General features: G+C 43.8%; 1 protein-coding gene across 7 annotated transcripts in view; it reads right to left on the reverse strand.

The window, feature by feature from the left end:
• Positions 1–15,983, reverse strand: part of PKHD1 (PKHD1 ciliary IPT domain containing fibrocystin/polyductin) — a 390,722-nt gene that overhangs the window by 282,429 nt on the left and 92,310 nt on the right. For all 7 annotated transcript variants that reach the window (XM_054023612.1, XM_054023614.1, XM_054023615.1 and 4 more), the window contains 2 exons: positions 6,356–6,569; positions 962–1,112 (listed from right to left, as the gene is read on the reverse strand). In XM_054023612.1, coding sequence (XP_053879587.1) covers positions 962–1,112; positions 6,356–6,569 — 365 coding nt within the window. The remainder of the gene's footprint in view (positions 1–961; positions 1,113–6,355; positions 6,570–15,983) is intronic.

Here is a 15,983-nt window from a genome sequence, read left to right on the forward strand (position 1 = left end):
AAAAGGCACAGCTGATGCTGCTGAGTGGATTGAGGGGTCTGCCTCATCTCACTCACACCAGTTTTTACATGGCTATAACTCAACTGACTCCAAAAGAGTTACTCCTGTATCACACCAGCGCAAATGGAAAGCGAATCAGACCAATGTGTTGCAAACATGCTTACACAACTAAGCCATTCCCACCATCATGAGAACAGCAGCTTTGAACACAGCCTGACACGCCCATGCAGTCTGTTTGGGAGATTCTGAGCAAATAACATTTAGGGTGAGGGTAGGGGTGAGGAGATGTTTTACATTTACCAAACTCTCCACACCACCTGCACTTCAGCAGCTATGATGAATTTGTTTCATCTATAGTGTTCTCTGCCACTTCACACCCTTGAGATTTTGAAGGGAGATCAAGAAAGTGGCTCACAGATTTGCAATTAAAATTGAGACCATTTTTAAAAAGGGCGGAAGGGATAAATTTTGTTCCCTGATTATGACACACCGACCCATCTTTCAAAGAGCAAACAGGTACAAATGAATGCATCAAAAGAGATTATTTGGACCGAACCACTGCTTAATGTTCAGGCTCTAAAGGCAACTTAGAACTCCTAGTACCCCGAGCTGGGATCTTTGACAAAGGGATGTAGATAAGGAGGAAACTACATTAGGAACAGAGCTGGCATTTGTACACAGAAAGGAGAGTCTAAAAAGAAAAAAAAAGACATAAGCTATAAAGGAAGTTAAAGGAAACAAGGCAGCCCTCATTTATATTTGATCAATATGTGATTAACCATAGTTAACCATTAATTCATCTGCTGTGCATTAGAACTGCTGTTCAAAGTTGGAGAGCATTTAAAATTATATATTGCCACTGCTCAGCCTAAATTGGTTTTTTTTCCCTTTAAATGTACACAATATTACAAATTTAATTTTAAGCTGTTTGAATCAGTCTGTAAAAAAGATTTGATTATACCTGAGTGTTCTGGCCCCAGTTTTTCCATATCTCAGTAATCTTGGCGGTAATTGGCTGATTAGCTCCCTCACACTCCATCTCTGCCTCAGTTTCCATGGTAATGTTACAGGAGCTATTATAGATGAGAACTTCATCTCTTTCCACTTTAGGGCTGAAACGAGAAGGGAGGTTAAATGGGGTGTCATCAATCTTAATGAAATGCAATTATTTTTACTCTTATTAATCATTGCAAGCCATTAGCTTGTGGCAACTCCTGCCCACCATTTGTCAAACTTTGCAAATTTCTGTAATTTTGTTTCCATTCTTTTATTGTTTATTTGTTTCCCCCCACCCTTTATCTGCAAACCCTCCTGATGACAACACATGCAGTAAATATCTCTCAGTGATGCCTTTCAGCTTCACAAAACAGTTACAAATGCTAGCAAATGCTCTTCCAGGACCAAGGGAAGGAGGTAAGTGCAGATAAGGACTAAGGAATTGCCACTGTGAGAGTTAAAGATGGAAGCATACACCGAGCAGGGTTTGTCTGGATCCCCCCCTTACCCCCCTTTCCCGATCTTATTCACACTTAGCAATGGGGAATGAATAACTTGCTACTCCCTTAGGGCAAGCGGAGAAATTGGAAAACCACACAACTGGCTAACTGGTCCCTAATTCCAACTGTGAAAAAATGAGCTCATTTAGGGTTCCAATTCCTGCTCCCCAGCTGATTGCAATGATGCTTTGTTGCTAGCACTGGAACATTAACTTAGTAAATTAATTAAACTTACTTAACAGCCCAGACTAAGCAGATTCGATATATGTGCCAGTTACACGAAGACACTTGCTCCAAAGGCTTCTGTCACACAGAGAGAAGAAGGAGCAGCAAAGGTAATAGGTAAAGGGTGTTCTTACTGGGTCTTGCTGCTGACAGCTGCTCACTTTGGTAGCATTTTACTATGGGGAGCTGTGAAGGTCTGATTCAAAGTCCCTTGAAAGCAGTGGAAAGCCTCCCAGTTACTTAACTCTGCTTTGGATCAGGCCCAGGAAGTAGACGTCCCATTTTCATGTCTGGCTGCAATTTGCATTCCTTTCCCCCAACTCTCTTCCTTTCCCGCCCAAAAAATTCAGTGAATGCGTTTGTGGATTTGTGTGTGAATTTAGATCTGATTTCAGAAAAATGAAGTCCCCGGTTTATCCACAAACCCATCCCAACACAGTGGGCAGCAGTACTACTCAACCTCAACCCAAAGGTAGTCTATCTCAGCCACTGTACCTATTACAGATAAGAGAACTCAGTCTCTGGGCCTGATTCTCCACCGCCTTTCACCTTGTGCAGTCATTTACACCAGCTCAAAAATGCTTACCACTCTGAATTGGGCATATTATACGCCCATTGTACACAGGTATAAATGGTGACACGAGGTACAAGGCAATGGCAACTCAAGCCTGCTAAGTCAATTCAATCTATTTGGCAGTAGTTTTTGCGATGCGGGTATCTAGTCACTGGGAATTTGGATGGAGACAACCAAACTCTTTTCTCAGAGCAAATTCAGAAATAATAGGTAAGGGTTTAAGCTGATGTAACTTACATGATGGGGCCTAAAAAGAGATAAGCTACATTGTTCTACAATGCACCTCGGGCCAGATTGACAAAAGGGCCAAAGTGGGTTAGTGGCTTACCCTAAGGGAAATCAACCCATCTGAAAATCTGGCCCTTAACTTGCTTGGGAGTACCAGGATCCCAACCAACTGATGAATCTGCAGTTTTCAAACCATGCCATTGTTCAAGGAGACAGCAGCCATGGCAGTGGGTTTGGGGGATGTTTGTTTCATTGCCATTTTTTAGCACAACTGGTGGTGTATTAAAGACAGAGCTGCGTTAACAAAAACCTTTGCAGGTATCGGAGCCATTTTAACAATGATTTTGTATTTATTTATTTATTTATTTAAATAAATCACTCCCTCCACCACATCAACAACAGAAAGTCAGCCTTAAGGAACAGCATTAGCTTCGTGATAGCAACACTTTGAGAACTATTCTTGTCCTGTACAGTAATTTAATGGGATGAGGGTATCTTTCAAGGCTGCATCATATTTTCTGCTGCAAGGAAAAAATGTATTCTTTAAATAGCCAACATTTTTATGGGGAGATGGCTATATCCAATGCAATAAACAAACTAAGGGCTGCATCCAGTTTGAATGGAAGTCAATGGGGCTCTCGCAAGAGACAGGAATGGGAGTTTAATCTGATCTTACACTGGGAATTAATTTATAGGTAATGGACACACTCTGTATGATCCTGGGTTAACCACAACGGTAACAGTTACTTCATTTCTGGGCACCTCACTGCTGGACAATGATTAAAGAAATGGTGAGCTTAAAGAAGTGCAACAAAAATAATCAGAGCTGGAGGGACAAACTGAAGGTTAAGGGTCACATCCTGATCCCACTGACATCAATTGCAAAACTTGCATTCTGTTCAATGAAAGCTGGATTTGGCACTAAGAATTAAACACATATGGGTCTGACAGTCCTCATGGTTACACTAGTGGAAATCAGGAGTAGGTTCATTGAAGCCAGTGTGAAACTGGGGTGTGAAAAGACGCGATCACTAGAGGAAGATAACAGTTAGAGCTGGATAGGAAATGGCTGTCAAGTCCCACAAAATTTTTCACAATTTTGAATATTTTTCTCATCCTGAATCTGGATAAAAAGCCAAAATATCGAACACTTCCACAAACAGATAATCATGAGGGAAAAAAAAGATCAGGTCAATCAAAATGTTTTGGTTTATTAATTTCAGAAGCTTTTGTTTCAAATTGTGACCTTTTTATGTATTACCTTTTTTTAAAGTATAAATTAATTAAAGTTTAGACACAAAGTCATTTTGAACAGGAAAATGAAACTTTTTTGTTTTGAAAATGTTGAAAAGGGTCATTTCAACAAATTGCAATTTTGGAATTGGGAGATTCTTCATAACTGACTCTTTCCCACACATTATTTCGGGTTCCACAAATTAGCATTTTCCAACAAGCCAAGTTTTGTCAGGAAATACTTGACCAGCTCTAATAACAAATCTATAATACTGGAAGAGTGTAAGTGTAACCCACACATCTCCTGGGTGTGGTTTTCTATCCCATCTAAAAAAGTGGCACTCAGCCCACGTCTACACTGGGGAGGGGGGAGGGGGAGGATCGACCTAAGATATGCAACTTCAGCTACGAGAATAGCGTAGCTGAAGTCGACGTATCTTAGGTTGACTTACCTCGCATACTTACGGTGCTGGGTCGACTGCCGCCGCTCCCCCGTCGACTCCGCTTCCCCCTCTCACCGCGGTGGAGTACAGGAGTCGACGGCAGAGCAATCAGGGATCGATTTATCACGTCTACACTAGATGTGATAAATCGTTCCCTGATAGTTCGATCACTACCCGCTGATCTGATCTGGCGGGTAGTGTAGACGTACCCTCAGAGAGAGAGATTGTGTCTGTTCTGCAGCCTTAACTAACAGCCAGCTGGCTATTAGCTCATGCAGTAGAGGCTCATGCATTTAGCTCCAGAGGCCCCAAGTTTGATCCCGCCCACTGACAACTGGGGTCTGTTGATGTTACATAAGCACCAAATGGAGAGCAGAATTATTTAGCATAGTAAATGGGGATGTGAACTTGCAGCATTCCTACTGTATTTTCCACTACATGCATCTGATGGAGTGGGCTTTAGCCCATGAAAGCTTATGCTCAACTAAATTTGTTGGTCTCTAAGGTGCCACAAGTACTCCTTGTTCTTTTTACTACAAAGTTAGGTTGGCTTAACTAAATTACTCCAGGCTGTGAGAAAATTCACACCCTGTGCGATGCAGTTAAGCTGACCTAAGTGGTGACATAGACACTGCTGGGTCGATGGAGATGGAAATGATGGTAGCACCACCTTTTGGGACATTTATAACTAGACTAGACAAAGCATGGCTTTGAACTATATGAGTTGGCAGGGAGAGAGACTGAATGACCTCAAAGGTCTTTTCTCCCTTTCTGGATTCTATGAGCCAGACACTGAAGCCCTGACTATAGACCTGATTCTCCAGTGCCTTGTGTGGGCAAACCCACTAAAGTAGGGATGGTAGGCTTGATCTTCTCTGACACCACTGCAAACCAGGCATAGAGTCACTGGAGCATCCACGTCGATGGAATTACCCAGGTGTAAACCAGGTATAAGGGAGAGAAGAATCAGGACCCTATGTATTTATTTGTGTCTGTTAAGTGTTAGAATAATCTGGTGCTATGGAAATCAGAAATAATAAAAAGCAATGGCACAGATCCTTAGCTGGTGTAAATGAGAAATAGCTCCAGGATCTGCCCCAAGGAATCTGATTCTCTTCTGACCGCACTGACTTTATACAAATGTAAATCAGTTGACTCCAGGGAAGTTACTCTGTTTTATACTGATGTGAGGAAGAGGAGACTCAAAGCCCAGATACCTCAAACCAGGCTAGTTTCACGTGGTGTTCGGGTTTTGGAAAAGCATTTTCACAATGGCAGTCTTGTCCTCCTTGTTATATGCATACTGTAATGCCTGCTGCTCTCATCTCGGGGTTTAAGTGACTCCGATTGATTAACTTGTATCTTGCAACAGGAGAAGATGGGGCCAGATCTTCCGCTGGTGTAAATCAGAATAGTGCCACTGAAATCAATGGTATGATGCCAATTTACATCCGCTGAGAGTTTGGCTTAGTTTACAGAAAATCTTGGGCCAATAAGCTGGTTATGGTCTGTTTATCTATTTGGTTAGGAAGAAGGACTTAAAAAAAAACACAAATGGGAAAGTTTCATTCTCTTATTCTTTTCGCTCCACCCCCACCACAAATTATAGGACTAAATTCTTTGCGGGTGTAAACTGGCGTAGTTCCATTAACTTCAATGGAGTAGTTCCAATTTACACCAGCAAATTTGGCCCATGGTTTCCAAAGCCTAAAGCTACAGTAACTGTCTGTGCACCCTTGTTGAGTAAACAACGTACAGCCTGCCAGATCCTCTGCGACTTTTTACCCATGAATCTCTTTGGAGAGGTGAAGGGGGGGGGGAAATCCCTTCTGGTTTTCATAATGACTAATCCTTTCCCCCCTTGGCATTCACCAGATGTTGCTTTGGATCAGAAGATAAATATTAAAATCTAAAGAGGAACAAAGCGGGCTGTTTACTAGATGGATTTTCTGAGGTCTCTTGAATGCTTTAAAAGATGTGGGGGGCAGATGCTTTGATATGCACACTGAATGGATTTCACAACCCAGTGGAGCACACCAACCTAGGAAATAGAAATCCACCTTCTCCATCGCCCAACTCTGCAAACACTAAGTGTCTTCTGGGAGACGCTGAACAGCACCAGGCCCACACTGCTGTGGGATAGAGCCAGGGCTAACCTGAAAAAGAGGCCAGCAAAAAGCGCCTGGGGTGAGTTGACTTTTGTCCTGTTATCCAGCAGAGAGTCGGCGTCACACAGGTATATGTAAGGCCTGGCTTCTGCTAGGCTGCACGCTCCTGCTGTGATATGGACGTCACACTGGATGTATGTGGTCCCAGCTCCTTTGCAGTCTTCTGAAGGATGGGTCAGGCTACAGAGAACGGCCAAGGACGCTGCAAAGACAGAAGGGGAAAAAAAATACTCACCCACATAAGCATTGGCACTGATGCAAGTTAGAACCATATGCTGTGCCACTGAAATCAAGGGGAGTTTTGCTATTGCCTTCCATGGCAGAAGGGTCATGATTATTTTCCCAGCCTAACCCTTTGGGAACCACAACCCTCCATTCTCATGATCCATATGATCTATTTATGACTCTGCCCGTTGGGTTTGATCTCTTTTATCTGTGTGGATAATTATGATCCTTTGGTAGTATCTATCCAGATGCTCTTTAGAATAAAGTGACCCCTTGTGGGGGACAAAAGCAAGCCAGTGATTAGCTAAGGGGATGGGCACAACTGCTGCCTGGAGGAGATGGGCCATTGCTTGCTTACTTCAACCCAGCAGTACAGTATGTGCTCAGATCCTCGATTGTTCAGCGGAAAGGGAACATTCTCTACACTATTGTTCCTGTGGCGCAATCTGCACATCATGAAGACAGTGTTGTGCCCAACACACTGGGGGTCTGAGTGGGCTAATGCAATTAGCCATTCACCGTTTGGAGAGCGAGGTTCACATTGGGGAAAGCTGTTGGGATGGAAAGCACAAACCGACTGTGAACCTTTCACCAGGAAATGTTGTCTGGTGATAAAGTTCATTGCCGATTTGAAGCTCAGCCCTGGTTCAGTGAAAGCATCAACAGAGCTTTGCAGGCTTTCAAAGGCATGGATTTGCAGTGGATTTGGAGCTTTTGCTTGGAATCTGTGTGAAACTTGAGGCTTTGCATGATTTTAACTCAATGGGTTTGGGGGTTTTATTAATTTGCTTTAAGAGGTTTGTTTGTTTGTTTTTTAAAGGATGGGTTTTGTGAGCTGAAAGTCAGGTGGCAAGAGGTTTATGGGCCTACAGGAATATAAACCAGCGAACAAAATTCATTCAAAACCCTGAGGGTTTCATATAGCTCTGGGAGGATCTCCACTGAGCTAGCACTCAAACAATGAATAGCTGAAAGGAAGGATGGTCTTGTGCCAGTGATTGGTGTTTGCATTTCTATGCCTCATCAGAGATCAGGACCAGAGCTGGCTGGGAATTTTTCAGTGAAACTTTTTTGTTGTTAAAAATGCCAATTTGTTGAAACTGAAACTTTCACGTGAAAGGGCCAGCTTTGACAAATTTCTTGACTTGAAAAATATGTTGAAAAAGGTTTCCAAGATGTCCCCTTCTGATGTTTTCAAAACAAAAAATTGCTCAAAAGGACCTTTCAGTTCAAAATTTAAGCTAATTGTACTACAAATAATTATTTTAATTAAAAATGGTTGACAGTGGACTATTTTGAAATGATCAAAACACAACACTTGATTGACCCCAAAAATTTCAGATTGTCAGTTCGAAAACGTTTTTTGAAATTTCGACTTTTTAATCCAGAGTTGGGATGAGAAAAATGTCTAAAATCTGGAAAATGTTCATAGGACAGGAAAAGCATTTCCTGCCAAGCTCTAAGCAGGATACCATTGTTCTAGGACCAGTTCAAACACATATAAACTGAGCAATCCCTGCCTCAGAGTTTATCACAATCCAGGCATAAAACAATAGACAACAGGTAGATAAGAGCATTGCCGGCAGATCGAGGGAAGTGATTATTCCCCTCTATTCAGCACTGGTGAGGTCACATCTGGAGTATTGTGTCCAGTTTTGGGACCCCCACTACAGAAAAGATGTGGACAAATTGGAGTGTCCAGCGGAGGGCAATGAAACTGATTAGGGGGCTGAGGCACATGACTTATGAGGAGAGGCTGAGGGAACCGGGCTTATTTAGTCTGCAGAAGAGAAGAGTGAGGGGGGATTTGATAGCAGCCTTCAACTACCTGAAGCAGGGTTCCAAAGAGGATGGAGCTCGGCTGTTCTCAGTGGTGGCAGATAACAGAACAAGAAACAATGGTCTCAAGTTACAGTGGAGGAGGTCTAGGTTGAATATTAGGAAAAAACTATTTCACTAGGAGGGTGGTGAAGCACTGGAATGGGTTACCTAGGGAGGTGGTGGAATCTTCATCCTTAGAGGTTTTTAAGGCCTGGCTTGACAAAGCCCTAGCTGGGATGATTTAGTTGGTGTTGGTCACCAGTTCAGCAGGAGGTTGGACTATATGACCTCCTGAGGTCTCTTCCAACCCTCATATTCTATGATTCTATGAAGACAGAGCATAAGGTAGCAATGAGAAAATACTGATCAGCATAAGGAACAGTGGTCAAAGCACACCAGCTGTATAACCATTGTTGAGGTTTTTTTAGACATCATGGCAGAGGAGAGTTTTCAGGAAGAACAATGAGGTGGCTTTGCAGATGTTTACATGGAGTTCTTTCCAAATGTGAAAGGCAGCATTGTAGAAAGCACAAAGATGCTTGTTTAAAAATGTACTAATGGGTGATGGAAGCTGGGGTCATTGACCGAGTAATGGAGTGGAGATGAGAGTAATCAATGTCTTGGTATTGTTATGAGAGATGATGGGGATGGTGCCAGAGTCAGGCCAAGATTCAGAGCCAGAGCTGGGTGGGGCACAGAAGCAGGGACCTGGAACAAAGCAGGGATCAAGAGTCAAGTGAGAGGTCATGGTCTGATGTAGCACTCAGCCAAGGATTCAGGGGCATTGGTCAAAACGACAGGCATCATGAGATAGTGTCCACAGTGGGTTTGAAAGGCAGTCTTCCACTTGTCCTCAGCTCTCATAGTATTCTGGAGAGAAAAGGACCTTTAGTTTGTGCCAGTGGATGAGTGTGTGATGGAGGGTCAGCCAAGAAATACCCAAGATCAGGGGGAAATGCCAGGAGTGAATAGCACTGAACTGAAGTGTCTTTCTGTGCTCTTTGCAGGGCTGGCTCCAGGCACCAGCGAAGGAAGCAGGTGCTTGGGGCAGCCAATGGAAAGGGGCGGCACGTCCGGGTCTTCGGCGGCAATTCGGCGGTGGGTCCCAGTCCTTCTTGGCAAAAAAGCTAGAGCCGGCCCTGGCTCTTCGATGGTGACCAGAGGTACAGTTTCTGTGTCCACCAGACAGGAGAATGGGGGAAACCTATCAACTGTCTCTGCTAGGTCCAGAAGGGGCCTGGACCTTAGGGGGATCTGACCTGAGTCTCTGAGGGGCTGCTGTGGAGGGATTGGAAGGGAGCATGCTGGGACACGTACTCATCCAGTAGTTGTAAATGCGGTGTTGGCTGGCAGAGTTCAGCACGTGTTCTGGATAGGTCCATGGCTCAAAACTCAGGGAAACATTTTGTCAAGGTTCCCAGGCCAGCCTCATTCTTGGGGCCTGGACTGACTTGTTTTCCTGGGTCTCTTAGGTTTGGATTCCTCATACAACAACCAGAAATATAATAAACCAGTTTGCCACAATAGAAACACAAGTTAAGATTGGCAGGCCAGAATAACCTGCAACTACTTGACTTGAGAAGCAGGACTCGATAGTGGGAGGCACGACTGTGACAATGCCTCTTGTCTTTCTTCCCACTGCCCCCACAATCAATTATCAATCCAGGCCTCTGTTGCTCTGGACCAGGGGTCGGCAACCTTTGGCATGCGGCCCATCAGGGTAATCCGCTGGCGGAGCGTGAGACATTTGGTTTACATTGACCATCCGTGATTCACCATTCCCAGCCAATGGGAACTGCGGGAAGTGTGATCATAAATGTATTGGTGAATTTTTTTCCATTCCAAAGAGTATTGCTAACAACTTTTTCAATATGAGCAGAGCCCTTCTCTGTCACGGGCAATGCACTGCTGCAAATAGAACAGATTGTCCCACTTGCAGCATAGTATCTCCTAGGCCCAACTTGGATGTGTCATACTGCAGCATCAGGGGTTCATCTGCATTGTAATATTTCAAAATGGGAGCCTTCCCAATAATCTTTTACTTTCCAGAATGCTTGCTCTTTTTGGTCCGTCCACTCCTATGAGGTGTCTCAATGTGTCCGCTGTCTCAGGATCTCACAGATCTCAGACAGACAGTTGAAAAACTTTCCCAAATAACTGATCATTCCCAGGTATTTTTGGACTCATTTAACATCATTGGGTCTCGGCATTTCTCTAATTGCCCTTATTTTCTCTGTGTCTACTTTCAGGCCTTTGGAGGTCAACAAATGTTCAATGTATGGCACCTTAGTTACTCTCAACTTGAGATTGTCCAAGTTCAATTTATTATTTTTTCCCCTGCATCTCTGTAAAAGAAATGTAGCAATGTGTAGTCATGATCTCACTGAGCTTGTTCTGGATCATCATCCTCTCCCACTATCAACACAATTTCTATTGTCCAGATTCCCATCAAGCCCTCCAATACTTGGGTCAAACTGCTCTGGAATACCTCTGGTGCTGAACTGATTCCCATTGGCATCCTTAACCATCACTATCTCCCAAGTGGAGTTGCACAAGTTGTCAAGTAACTGGATTCTTCATCCAATTCAATGTGCCAGAATCCATTTTTCATATTGCATTCTGTAAAAAGTATCTCTTTAGACAGATCTGTTAATACGTCCTCCATTGTAGGCAGAGGGGAATGGCTCCATTTCAAAGCTTTGGTTAAAGTCTTTGGGTCTATGCATATTCTCAGCTTTTCAGATGGCTTTCTTACCACCACAAGACTGCTTTTCTAGTTTGTGTTCTTCTCTACAGGATGAATAATTCCATAGTTCTGTAAGCTCTGCAGTTCATCTTTCAATGGCTGTCATAATGCAATAGGTACTTTCCTTTTTTGGCAATTTAACTGGCTTCACACTGGTGTCAATCTATGTTTTATAAACACCATCTAACTGTCCATCTCCCTGAAACATATCTTTATACTCCCTCTGTATCATCTAGTCCAAGGTAATGTCATCCAATGTATCTTAGTCATCTTGCTATCCACTTTCATTATGTTCTGGAACTGTACTTTTATCCGGTTCATGGCTTAGACAGTCTTGCTGCCCAAAAGCAAAAGTGCTGTCTCATTGCCTATGACTACAAAGTCCAGTCTGTATTTTTTTCCTTGGATTTCCTAATTTAATTTTACATTTCCCCAATGGGTTTTATGTGATCTGGTTGTACATTGTTAACAGCTGGTTGGTCTCTTCCAACCATATGTCTGGGTTCACCAGACTGTGGCACAAGCTGTAACATTATCCCAATCAATCTAATTGAAATTGTATCACTTTCTTCCCAAATAACCTGGCTGCATACAACTGTTTCTGGTGCTTACGAGGGTCTTCTTGCACTATGTTTATCATCTGTTCGGTCACTCATACAATGTCCTCATACTCATTGTTGCTCTCTTTAGTTACTGTATGTACCTTGGATTTGTTTTTCTTCTCTCTGGGGAAAAAACAAACACTTGGCTGCAAAATGATTACATTTTGTCAGAGATATGGCATTTTTTCCTCACAAGCTAGACACTTTTCTTTCTGTCTTTCATGGTTTCTCCCACAGTATTGACGTGTGTCTGTAGCATTGTCATCTACTGATGTTGGATCTGGTTTTGATTTCTCTTTCTTATGTATGGCATGGACAAAGTCAAGTCCGCTTCCCTCAGCAACCACTTCCATACTTGTAAGTCTCATATCTGGTCGCACTATCCGGTCTCTTATCAATGAATCTTTAATATTTCCAAAACTGCATCTGGCTGCTCACATTTTTAAATCAGTGCTTTATTCATCTATAGCCTCTCCAGCCGCTTGATCCCAAGTCAAGAAATGATAGCTTTCCACCATTTCATTCTTCCTGGGGTTAGAGAGAGTACCAAAACAGCCCGTTATTGCTTTTAAGGTGTGCTGAGCTTGGGAAATGTCCACACAGCGTCTCCCTTACCTCTCTCCTTTTTTCTCCAATCAGGTAATGAAACAGTTTTATTTTCACAACATCTTCTTTATCTTCCAGCGGGGTTAAATTCCTCTTTCCAGCTCTTCCATGCCCGAACTAAATTCTTCGCTTGCAGGTTTAATGCCCCCAGAGGCTTCAGACCCTCCATTTTTCTGTTATCAGCCTTGTCTTATAAAGCAAACTGTATTCTCACAGAAGTATTCTGCTCTCTGCAGTGCAGCTCTGAATGGTCTCCCCACTGTCTAGGACTGGATTACCACTGCCACCATGTTTTAGGCTTTGTTGTATCTGGATCATCTGCTATATAAGATCTCACTCTGACATGGGATTAATTAAACTTCAGCTTCTCCAGCCTACTGGCTTCCCAGACAGTTCCCAGGGAGGGGTTGTTTTCAACGGTAGGCTGCGCAAAAGGGTCTGCTAGCACGATGAATTTACTCCTGCCCTGCCCGATTCTTGACAATCAGCTGTGAAAACCATGCTGCACAGCTTGGTTATCCATCTGGAGCCAGTACTCCCTGGGATAAGGAGCCGGACCTGCTCAGAGAGGTTGGTTTTCCAAGCGGGAAGTCAGTCCTAGTGGTCAGAGCAGTGGTGGTCAGATGTAGTCACCAGAGCAGGAGTCAGGCGCCAGAGCCAGGGGTCAGAGCCGGAGATGGAGCCAGGGGTCAGGCCATGGGTTGGAGCTGGAGACAGTAGCCAGGGGAAGGGGGGGGGCACAGAAGCAGGGATCTGGAACAAGGCAGGAGCCAGGCAAAGATCAGGAATCAGGTGAGAGGGCAAGGTCTCCTGTAGCACTCAGCTAGGGATTCACCTAGTTGCTCCAAGAACTTCCTGTGCCTCCTTCTGGCTTAAAGAGCAAGACCGAGCCAATCAGAGAGGCCGGGCATCTCCTCCAATTAGGAGCTTTGGGGTCCGTGCTTTGGGTGAACTGGGGTCCACCAGCCCACATTCCCTGCTGGTATCGGCAGTCCGAGGACTGCCTGGGGACCCATCAACTATATCACTTCAAAAAAAAAATTTTTTTTTTCCTCTTACTTAATTGGCCTCTCAGAGTTGGTAAGACAACTCCCACCTGTTCATGCTCTCTGTATGTGTGTATATATATCTCCTCAATATATGTTCCACTCTATCTGCATCCGAAGAAGTGGGCAGTAGCCCACGAAAGCTTATGCTCTAATAAATTTGTTAGTCGCTAAGGTGCCACAAGTACTCCTGTTTTTTTATTCAACACCCAGGATCTCTCACTAATAAGTACCTTAGATAGATAAGCAGCAAGAACAATATTAAAAATAAAAGGAAACTCACATGCCATGACTTAAAAAAAAATATTTGCAGTTGGTGGAATCATCCAAAGGCTGTGTGTGTGTGTGTGTGTGTGTGTGTGTGTGTGTGTGTGTGTGTGTGAGACTGACATAAAAATACATGAAGGGGAGGTATTTCTGCAGCAGGATGTGATGTAACAGAGGAATGCATCACTAGTCTAGCTGGTAGGGGCCAGCCAGCACATCACAAATGTCAAACTCCCAGAGAATAGTACCAAGTAAACAGCAGATGTGAGGCTAGATTAAAAAGATCTTTGGCAGGCCAATCATCATCTAAAAATATCACCTGAAAATATAATTATAATCAAAATATGAATATCAGGCTATTTTACCATTTGTGGTGTGTTTGCGAGATATGAACGCGTTTGAGTTTGTGTACACAAACATTTTATGTTTATGTGCTTATACCAGCATTGCAAATATCTACTTGGCTCTAAACTAGTGTGAGTTTGTGTTTTAGTTTGTTTTGCTTGACCAGAAAAAAACAAATATTTTTCTAAGTGTAACAGATCATCACTGGTAGAGGGTAGGTGAGAGAGAGAGAGAGAGAAGTTAGCCTTCTCAATGGCATATTTGGTAGGATATGAGATAAATATCTTAATTCAGCAGGAGCTGAGCAATAAACAAGGGAAAGTCTTGTGTGTCTGTTTAGTGGGAAGTGCAACCTACCCAACTCAATTCCCCAAACTAAATAACCAAGAAATTCTTTGATACAATCATTCAGCATTCGCTTGCTGACATCTAGTGCCCATTTGAAGTATTGTCTGGACAAGCATATTCTCTCCACCTCAGCAATGGTCCAAAGCACAATAAATTGAGAAACACCGTTCTTCGTGTTTTCATAGTCTCAATCATTTTATTGTATTTTATTCTATTTCTTTTTCTTGAATAACCAGTCCCCCCCTCCCCTCATCCCGGTAGTCAAGCACTGAGTCTTTTAACATGAGATATCCCAGTTCCCAGGACAGAGCTTAAAGGAAAGTTCCTAGGATTGTTCCCAAATCCTGTTTAAATAAGTGATTATTTACAGTATCTCAGGTTCATTCTGCCCACATCCAAACACACACAGTTTTGGTTTGTATTTTGAGATTGCTTATCGAGAAACCCAGAGGATGAGGCAAAATGACAAGTGGGAATTCCACAAGTTGGCAGTCACAGATACTCTCATAGCATCACCCCATAGGATGGGAGGAATTTATAGATCCATGGAGGAGCAGAGGTCATGGACTTTTGACCTCAGGAAGGTCTCTAGAATTTGAAGAAATATTACATGTAACCCACACACCTCCTGGGTGTGGTGTTCTATCCCCTCTAGTGGCACTGAGACCACTTAGAGATTAATGAGTCTGCTACAGCCTTAGCTAAGGCCCATGTGCCTTTTGGCTCATGTATTTAGCGCCAGAGGTCCCAGGTTCGATCCCACTCCCCGATGACCAGAGTCTGTCGGTGTTTCAAGTCGGGGCTTACCCGGGATATCAACTAGAGAGTCTCTGAAGCTTCAGACACCCTTCCTCAGCTAGGAAACGTATGTAACCTACACACGTCCTGGATGTGGTGCTCTGTCTCCTCTAGTAGCACTGAGAACACTTAGAGATTAATGAGTCTGCTACAGCCTTAGTTAAGAGGCACGTAGCTCCAGAGGTCCCAGGTTTGATCCCGCCCACCAACAACCAGGGTCTGTCCATGTTACATACAGATCTCAGGGTATTCACTTAGCCCCTCCAACCCACTCTTTGAGCTACCCTTAGAGTAGCTTGCACTGTAAGCCCCTCGGGGCAGGACCATCTCTTTGCCATATGTTTGTAGACTGCCTAACACATCGGGCCCTGGCCTGCAGAAGCTACTGCTATGCCAATAAGAAGACCCTGCATGCATGCATGCCGTAGTCTCCTCCCCCCCCGTTCCCTACCTCCTGCCATCCAGAGAAGAAAGGTGCAAGTGCTTCTGCTGGGTTGTTCCCATGGGAATGATGCTGCAGAGACAGGCTGTCATCCAGCCATGTACCATCTCTTATCACATCTCCCACACACTCACAAAGCAGTGACCATGTGGTGTTTCCAGAGAGGGCCTGATCCATGCGCACTGACATCAATGAAAGACTCCCATTGACATCAGTGGGATTTTGGATGAGGGTCAGGATGCGGTGGCTGTTGCCATGTCGGCTCCTCTCCCTTCCCCATAGCAGTTTTTGGGCCATCAGAGGTGCCCCTCTCTTCATTTGCGCTAGGATTTTTTGCAATGGGAATTCAGGACATGTGGTTTGAGGTCGG

Source organism: Malaclemys terrapin, chromosome 3, assembly GCF_027887155.1.
Source record: "Malaclemys terrapin pileata isolate rMalTer1 chromosome 3, rMalTer1.hap1, whole genome shotgun sequence".
NCBI classification, from domain to species: Eukaryota; Metazoa; Chordata; order Testudines; family Emydidae; genus Malaclemys; species Malaclemys terrapin.